Consider the following 9,736-nt stretch of genomic DNA (forward strand, 5'->3'; position numbering starts at 1 on the left):
CTAGAATCCGGTGTTTAAGTTTAAATACGAAAACGCTGATAAGATGTTCTTTTTTTTCTCAGAGAACTGAATAACTATTGCTATATTATTCGCAGAAATGGCCGTTATGTATACGTAGCCTATGTCGCCCATTGATAAATTTCAGTGCCACCTGTTGCAAACGATGTATGAGAAATCCTGAAGTGGATTGTTAGACTCATAAAACCGTGGTTAAATGAACAAACAACGATATTGATGGTACGAACGCTCAAGTGCATGTCACATGCTTTATTTTAGACTACATATATATTGCATGTTTGTATTCGTACGCCTATAGACACAATTAACCAGCCGATCTTCACAGTTGAAGAGGGTGTGTTTCTAACACGACCATTGTGGCATTGTACATAACAAGGCGCCACAGTAGCTCGGTAAGTAAGGCGCTGGATCATTTTTTCGGAATTTTCCAGGCGAATTCCCCCTGTAAATAAAGCAGGACCGTTCAAATGTATAGAAAAACCTTATTGGCTTGCACTTAAAAGAACTATTGAAAAAGCTGCAGTCCGGGCAACATTTCACCCTAAGCGCATTGCATTATACTGCTTGTGGTAGCACCGATATCTATTATTAGGGATAGGGTTGGGTTAGGGTTAGGTTTATTGATACCCATATTTATAGTATTTCTTATAGCGACGGACTAGTGAACCCCTCTCGAATAGAAGGAAGTTAAATTTCATTTCGTGTCCTAATTGGTGTCTGTCTACCAATTCCTCGCAATATGCAAACTGATAAAATGTGAACAATGTGGTTAATATTTGAATGAAAGCTACTTAGTAGGCATGAAGAGGTTGAATTTCATCCGATAATGGCTGCCACCACATTACGCCCAATATATAGATAATACTGTCGGCGACATCATTTTGGGCTTATTTATGATCCATTTGGCAATTGTGACATACAGGTGATTATATTTCATAAAGAATCTGATTTTCGATTTTATATGATGATGGTACCTTTATGTTCTAAACACAAGAAATGCCAGGGTGTTGTCAAGAAACATATCATATAGGTTCCTATCCACTTAAGGCAGACGGCGTTCTAAGAAAATGGCGGGAAAAGTGACAGTGTAATCCGATCGCCTCTTTATGACCACCATTTTATTCCATAATTACTGATCACTCGGGCGCTAACTTTATATTTGTTTACCGAACTACTCCTATTACCGTGGATTATGTCTTCTGCTTACAAGTCTTTTGCTTGCTAGCTTTTCAAACAGTCACGTTCGTTGTCGTCTGCTTGAGTTGTCATTGGCTGCAGAAGTCGCGAGTCGTTTATGCGTCAATACTGTGGCAGGTGAATTGCCACGCGAATCTGTAAACATTGGCGATTGGCTCTAAACACCCGTTTTTGTCGTTCTTTGTGAAAAAGCTTATACATTCTTTTGTTGGACACAATGACTCAAATATGTGCATTAACATTACAGGCGTTCCGGAGTGATTTTAACCACAATCAACAGGTTTCCAGTCAATGGTCGTCCATTCTGAGGTCCAATAAAGATGTTTTATTAAGAGACACCAAGACCAATTAATGGGGTTTGTTAAGTATGATGTTTCACGAACGGCACTGAATACAAGAGGATGCCCTGTCATAATGATTTGACGCCCACATCTCTATCCACAAGAATCAATTAAGGGAATGTATTTAGGATAGTCGATATGCCCAGCTTAATTGCATGCTGCTCAGGGTGGGTTCTGGTTTCAATTAAAGCGAAAGTGTTTTTAAAATTCTAGACGTGAAAATAAATTAACAATGTACAATAAACCGCATGTGTGGATGTGGGTGTAGAGTGTTGGTCGGCGAAGGGATGGGCGGCTTGAGCACCAGCCAGAAATGAGATGTACAAATTCCCCCAAAATATTAAATTCGGTCTGAATCCAGATTACGCAACTTTATAATACATCTTTTGGTGTGCATAGAACAGGGAAAGGAGGATAGCTTTAGTCTATGCACTTTACAATTGTTTAGGACATCAAATCCTCATATGGAGAGGGGGTCTATAGGCTTTTGCCTGTTCTCCAATCCAGTGTCTGTGAATAAATATTGTTTAGAAAAAAAAATATAACGGGGGAAACCAACCCATATTGTTTATAATTATATTATAATTTAAAAATGTGTATTATTTTATATTAAAGATTGGTATTTTAATTATGCAAATCAGAGCACACAAAAACGGTACGAATAATGGACTGGCTTGAATGGAAATATTTCAGGATTATTTTTATGTAAACTTCAAATGGAATTTGTTGACTTAAATGGAGTATTTGTGAGTGGCTATCAACCTGCGTACAAGGGTTGTGCGTTTCGACAAGTGTTTTATCGTTTACTTGAAAACACTACTAGCAAGGGACACCATATAGTCGTTCGGGTAGTACGAAAAATCGAGGTCCCTTGTACACATTGGCGTTCACGTAAAAGAGCCCTTGACAGTTGGAATTCCAAATAAGAGTAGGCCGTAGAGCCGCTGTTCGGGGGAAATTTCTCTCATAGCACACTGCCCTGTCAGTGCAGAAAAGTAGGAGTCACACCCCGCTTCATTTCATTTTGGAAACGGCTAGAGAACACGTGTAGAAACGTTGTGCAATATATAACAAACCAATGATTCTATTCCATATAAATGTTGTGTTTTTAATGTGTGAGAGAGAGAGAGAGAGAGAGGGAGGGTGTGTTTAACGTCCATTCGACACAAACTAGGTCATTTCGAGACATATATATGGTTCAATTTTATTTCAACAATTCGATTGCGTCTAGGGGTCTTTAGGAATGGTAGGAAACCGGAGGACCTGGAGAAAACCCACTAGGTTGAACAGTCGACCCTACACCTTGTCACGTACAACCGGGGAATCGAAACCACGCCAGTTGACTCAATGACAGACCTTATGATACAGTGCGCACGTGCTAACCATTCGGCCATCCAACCCCCCGTGTTTTTAATGTACTCAACCGCTAAATGCCACTTACGGACGCTTACGGCTGGCCTCCGGATCCATTCACTTGATTTGATATTTGTTTATTTGGTGCAATGTCTATTTTCTGTCTTGTCCGCAGGATTATCTTGTAGATTTTTGTTTTACGTGTAGTGCGGTCCTCCTGCACTTACTATTAATGAATCGTTTCCATGTTGGAATCTTTGAATCCGCTATGATCGCCTTAAAAGTGGTAAAAACAAAATACAACTCATAAGCAAATCAATTCCAAAAAATTATTTTAATAATCGTCTATAAATAATGGTATTTACTTTTTTTTACATTTCATATTTCTAAATTCTAAAAATAAAATTTATCTATGTTGGACAAACCCAAATAAACGTAACAAATGTCATTCTAGAATTAATATACCATAATGAAAAATATCACAAAAATGGCACATCTATTTCCTACTCTATATACTGTAGACAACAAACAATTCAGGCAATTTTATTAAATGCACCAGTATTTTTATTTAAACCACTCATATGCTAAAGATAATATTTGCAAGCTTGGCTTACATTTTATATGAATTGGAAAATCTTAATTTCTGGGACTAAATTTACATAATTTATAGCGATATAAAAACAATCGCTTAAAAATTTGATTTGAGACAAATATTTAGGTAGGTTATATAAAATAGTTTCTATATAAAGTGGGGTGTCTTTAGAGCTCACGCGTGATTCGGAAATGGCTATGGTGTTCCCAATCATTCAGTCGGTGGCCAAATATGTTTAAATCACGAACGATATGTCTTGTTACTAATACAAAGCCAGTGTGATTTATCCTGCAACTTGCGTACTTTTTAATTTTTCTACAGCTCGACATAAGGCCGTTATATTACCCGACCCGAACCCCACAGCTCCTCGTCTTTGAATTATTTCCAGGAAGAATGTGTCTTGATTAAATATCGGTTTTGTAAACATCTGCATGAGGTACCTGGAAATATATAATTTATCTTTATTAAATATGGATTATTTATAATCATCTGCATAAGGTACCTGGAAATATATAATTTATAAATCTTGATGTATAGCTGACGGAATTCATGAATAAAAATTGATGGTGAATTGGAATACGAAATACTAAAGCTCATTGTACATACATAATTATAAGAGGATACTTATCGAAACGGCATGCTTATGTATAATAAACCTTTGATTACTGTCCCATATAATTGTCACTCGGCAAACCTCAGCAGATTCCAGTAGCCTACCCTACATTTAGCCTCGGCTGTATGACGAAGTCCGCCATTGGTACTACTTTCAAGTTCCCGGATTACCAACGGCGTTGCCCATGACGACGCCTTTGAAGAATGTTTTATCTTTATCATACAAATATTTCAAAGTTTGAAGCTGTTTTTCAAGTTTGCATTGAAAATTCTAAACACGTTTCCAACGACGCAATTTTGATAACTTCTTTTTAAAGCGTTAGGCCTAAGTTGTCCTAATAAGTAAACCTGTGCCGCATCGCAATTGTATAGGCGTAATTAGATAAAATATATAGAGCTACAGAACGCGCATACCCTGATTTTTTTTTTTTATCTTAACTGGATTCATCTTCGTTCGCCCAGTTTGTTTTTTTAACAGCTCGCATTTAGGATGAGATATACAAGTAGAGTAATCGATGATGATTTATCGACGATGAGTTGTCGGGACTCATTATCTTTTTTTGTCATCCATTATATATCACAACGTACGATTATTCGTCGAGATAGTGCTACGATCACAACTAAATATTCACAAGTAAGAACTTACTTTTCCGGGAGGTGATTATTAGGAGGTTGGTCTTCTGAATCTAGTAAAATACCTAAAGATTTTATAGTTTCTATATCTTCTATTAAAGTATCCCCTAATTCTTCTATCTGAAATACCAACAATTTATAATATACCTGATTACAATAGCGACTGGGGTTTAACACCCACTCAACACAAGGTAGGTCATTTCGGGACTAACATATAGTTCAATTTTATTTCAATAATTCGCTTGCGCGTAGGGGGCCTTTAGCGGTTGGAGGAAACTGGGGGGCCCGGAGAAAACCCACGAGGTTGGACAGGTGACCCTACTCCTTGTCACGTACAAACGGGGAATCGAAACCACACCAGTTGACTCAATGACAGACCTTATGATACGCGCTAACCATTCGGCCATCCAACACCCCCATAATGTGAAGGACTTTTTCTTTAAAAAAAAAAAAAATATAACCTAAAAAGTAACATTTCTTTTCATATTATTTTGTTTACAACAAAAACTTTTATTTGACTTTCACCCAAATGAATAATGTTAAAGAATTGTCATTTTATATTTTACTTTAATCCCAAAAAATAATTTGAAGAATTGTCATTGGGTTTTTTTATTAAACAATATTTTTATTCGGGATATTTGAATGGAATTGAGGAACAAACTTAGCCTATATAAAGCCCCTCTCCCTGTCAATGTTCAGTAAGTAAATAATTTCATAAATAAACATAATTATTGATTTTTATTCAATCTTACCTTCTTCAGAAAATAAGCCTGTTAAGGGAAAAAAAAGATTATATTATATAGGTCTAATATAAATTATAAATAAGTACGAAATACCATTTGTTGAGATAAAATGGTAAAGATTTTTACAGGTATAAAATCTATAAAAGATTTTAAAAATATTTCTTTATAAAGGAACAGAATAAATTAATCTTGTGAGCCGAAATAATATTTCTTTAAATGTTTATAATATTCTAAAAAAAAATCTTAGATTTTTTCCATTGTCGTCCACTAAGCTTAATTAAACATACATTATGCAAAAGCTAAATCTTAATATTGCACGTCTTTTTTTAGGCCTGAAATCTTATCTGAATTATTAATCAGACATTAATTAACTTATCCAGACCATAAACAACTCTCGATGTCATCGCTAGGCTGCGATATTTACTGGATTAGAATCCTATCTGCTGCTTAACGCTCATTGATAATTAAATCAAAAGGTGGTTAACCGAGACTTATGTTTTTTATCGTACAGACTTTAGTAATGATGATCGACGCTAGACCAAAATTTAATCGCTAAAATCTCGGTTCAGAGTGGATGAATATGACAGAAATTTTCAGCAAATTCCCTCTATATTATCTAGTTTTTAATTATTATAGTGAGAACTGCCAGCTCTTTATCTAATCTCCCATAATGTATCTTTAAATAGAATATGGTTCCGCAAAAATCCTCGCCAGTTCATCAATAGGGACTAATTGAGAATATATTATGAGTAAACTAATTTTCAAAAATTAAAACTACCTACCTCTTCATAATATGTATAAGGTGGTTCTACAAACTGTACATTATTATGTTTTAACGTCTTTATGGTACCTATTATATTATCTGTATGTAAACCCACATGTTGTACACCGGGTCCATTATGTTGTTTCATAAAGGTTTTAACGTGGCTGTGACCTTCAGAATAAAAAAAAATAATAATAATATACTTTACAAGATTTATCTGTAAAAAAAAAACAAACGCACAAAAAAAAACAAAAACAATTAACAAAGTGTCTAACTACTTCCTAGAAAATGGGAACACTAACTAGAGCCGATTCTAAAAACGATTCACTAAAAATTAAGTTTGAGTGCAAGTCCAATAATTTTCCGATTTGAGGTCCAAAAATCCAGAATTCAAAAGGGTGTTACATTACTCTACAATCCGAAAATTTCGCCCATATTTTCACGATAAGATGATAACATCAATATTGATTGAAATTGACCAATATTGAATTCTAATTCGTGTTTTTAATTTCGAATATTATGGATAATATTTAAACAAAACCAAAATGTTTGTCCGACACAAACTGCGACCTGTCGAGTGTTCACAGGATATTATGGACGAACATGGGCGTATAAAATTAAATGTGCGTTTTTGAAGATTCGCGCCAATTTAGTTAGGCCAGTTAGACGCATCATAAATAGATCCGATTTGTTATATTTGAAAGGTTTAACTACTCCTAGTTTAAAGTCACTGAACATCACTTGAGGAATCGATTGTAAACTAAAATGGTTCTCTGTTCCGTTTAGTATTTACAAACTTATCACGAATTGGAAATTGTCAACATTTGGCGTCGCCTACAGGCGATACAGACGGGATATGTCCAAACTGTAACCTTCGCTACAATTCCTAATGAAATGGGGTTTAACGACCCACTTAAAAATATCTTAATGGATCGCTGTTTTATCCGAATGCATCCAAGCCTGGGCATTATCGTTGATTTTTATTTATTCTATTTTTTCTAATAAAATGTTAAATAATCAATTTGAGCACATTTTAACTAGGATTAAAACGAGGAAAATTTTGATATTTTCCGCAAAATTTAAATGACGGACAGAGAATTTAACATAAAACAATAAATAACAGATGTATGGTCAATCTAAAATTAAAATACGTCACGGTCGTTTAAATAATGTATAATGAATACTAATTCGAAACATTCAAAATGAGATAATCCACCATCTTTTTCATATGTATTACATGTACATGTATAATATAGGCACCTGAGCTACCAAATGGTTCAGCTATCACAAAGGTTAGTTTATTTTTGCCAGGAAATGTTAAACCTGTCTCTGAACACTTCCAGTAGTCAAAAGCAGATAACCTTAAACCAACATTAGGGCCTTTAACTACTAAGCTTCCATCAGGATCATCTCTGGAAATAGAACACACATTCGATTTTTAGAATTATATATCATTTTTTAAAACATTATCCTTTTGGACATGGAACAATGAAAGGTTTATATTTAATTTTCATATGAATTCACAACAGATTAAAACTTCGAGCCAGTTGGTGCTAGTATAGTGTTCACCGCGGTTAATCGACCATGCGAAATGGCTTACTTATTGATCAGAAGCAAATTTTCAATCATTGACATTATATATTGTTATTCTAAAATTGATATTTACGTACATTTTCTTGTGGAAAGCAATCGGATTAAAATATAGATTTATATTTTGTTTCGTTTTTTTTAATACCTTCGATGTCCTCCAGTACATAAAAATCTGACCGGCTGTAGTGGGCGGTCGTGTCAGGGGTCATACGAGCAGCCTTAGACCCTATGACATCAGACTTTGATTAACCAATCAGCGCTGATGTTTCTAGAGGGATACACAGTTCCGTGCAACGCCCGCCAAGAACTCGCCGTAACAGCTGTTTCATTGGCTTATCCCTCACATCAACCAGAAAGCGGGTTATATAACAACTCTTCCACATCCTAGTGTAGTAAAGACAAGTAAAACGAAATGTTGAACTATAAAAAACGAGACGAAATAGGATCTGTGTTTTAATCAGATTGTGTGGAACGTCGATGGCTATTAAATCTGGATGGGGGGGGGGGGGTATTAATATTATAGGTTGTATATTGGGCCTAAGCGAATATTTCATGTTTTATTTAAATTTTGAGAATCATTGCATCTTACATGGATTTTAGTGGCATGGTGATTCCACAAAAGAATAGAATATGAATTTTATTTATAGGCAGAAAAATAGGTACGAACCTGTTTAAAGAGAAGGGCATCATACCAAAACATTTCTCATACCAAGACACTACAGAAGGAGAACGTCCAGTTTCACAGACGAAAGTTACATGATCAACATGGGTTATATCTATATCAGACTTGCTAGAAGAATTTAATGATATACTAAAGGGTGATAGGTCATTGAAACCAGGTAACAGGTGCCCCTTAAAGTTATTTCTCTGAACTAATGAATGTACAATATTATCCAAACAAGATTTAACAGTGGCAATCAATATTTCTCCATTTTGATTTGATATTTTTTGAATCGGTTTTAACATGATTACTCCGCATTTCTCTAATTTTTCTAAATATTTTTCTAAATTGTTCACTTCCAAAGCCACGTTACTGACAGTGCTAATACTTGTTTGGAACGTATCAGCCAATCCGGAATCTTCAACCCATCCGTCATTTGCGATTACACCGGTAACATACGGATCGGTGGCTAGTTTACGACGGTTGCTGTCGGAGAACTCAATTGGTTTTATCTCTGTAACAATAAAATTACATTCTCTTGATTGTAATGACCATTGCTGACTTGTGTCTGTATCCCTTTCTCCGATAACACGAAAACCATACTTCATAACAAATTCAGTAACCATTTTCTCTCCATCCGAGACCCGCATTTCAAGGTGGTGAAGGGCACACCGGTGAGCGATCGACTCCATTGTTGCCTTCAGCAGACGATCACGAGTTGAACCGATCTAATACTACCTGCAAATCAATAAGACTTTATGCTCCATAACTATATCCAAATATCCGGACATATATAATACATATTTCAGCCACAGTTTTCTTTTTCAAGCTCGTACCCTCTAGCCTGTCTCTCCGTGACACCGAACATCAACAAACACGAGTGGTTAACGTGCTCAACAGAAAGGTCATGGATTACGAAACGCACATCTGAGCTTATGCAAGGTGTCAACTTTATGTCATCATTCATATCCAGTCTCATAAAACCGAACACAATTTGCAAACATTATATATATAGACAAATTATTGAACATATACATTTGAACGGTTGAGTACTTAGTAACTAACTTAGTACCGGTAATATAGGTAAAGGGACACAACTCTATTTATTGAGGTTAATTTTACAACAGGTGACAGAAAACTAAATAACATTGAATATTTTTTTTTACTGCAATAGCGCTCAGTTTTTACCAATAATAGTCCATAGGTTTGTAATAGTGAGATAGTATGACTAAC

General features: G+C 35.3%; 1 protein-coding gene across 1 annotated transcript; it reads right to left on the reverse strand.

Moving 5' to 3' along the window:
- Nucleotides 1–3,255: 3,255 nt before the first annotated feature.
- On the reverse strand, nt 3,256–9,422 carry LOC126816189 (4-hydroxyphenylpyruvate dioxygenase-like protein). The gene is made up of 6 exons (XM_050542455.2): nt 8,510–9,422; nt 7,513–7,664; nt 6,272–6,423; nt 5,499–5,516; nt 4,760–4,866; nt 3,256–3,941 (listed from the first exon to the last, which is right to left on the reverse strand). Exons 1-6 carry the CDS (start codon nt 9,193–9,195, stop codon nt 3,785–3,787), a joined length of 1,272 nt encoding a protein of 423 aa, XP_050398412.1. The 5' UTR covers nt 9,196–9,422; the 3' UTR covers nt 3,256–3,784.
- Between the last annotated feature and the right edge of the window lie 314 nt (nt 9,423–9,736).

Source organism: Patella vulgata, chromosome 3, assembly GCF_932274485.2.
Source record: "Patella vulgata chromosome 3, xgPatVulg1.2, whole genome shotgun sequence".
NCBI lineage: Eukaryota > Metazoa > Mollusca > Gastropoda > Patellidae > Patella > Patella vulgata.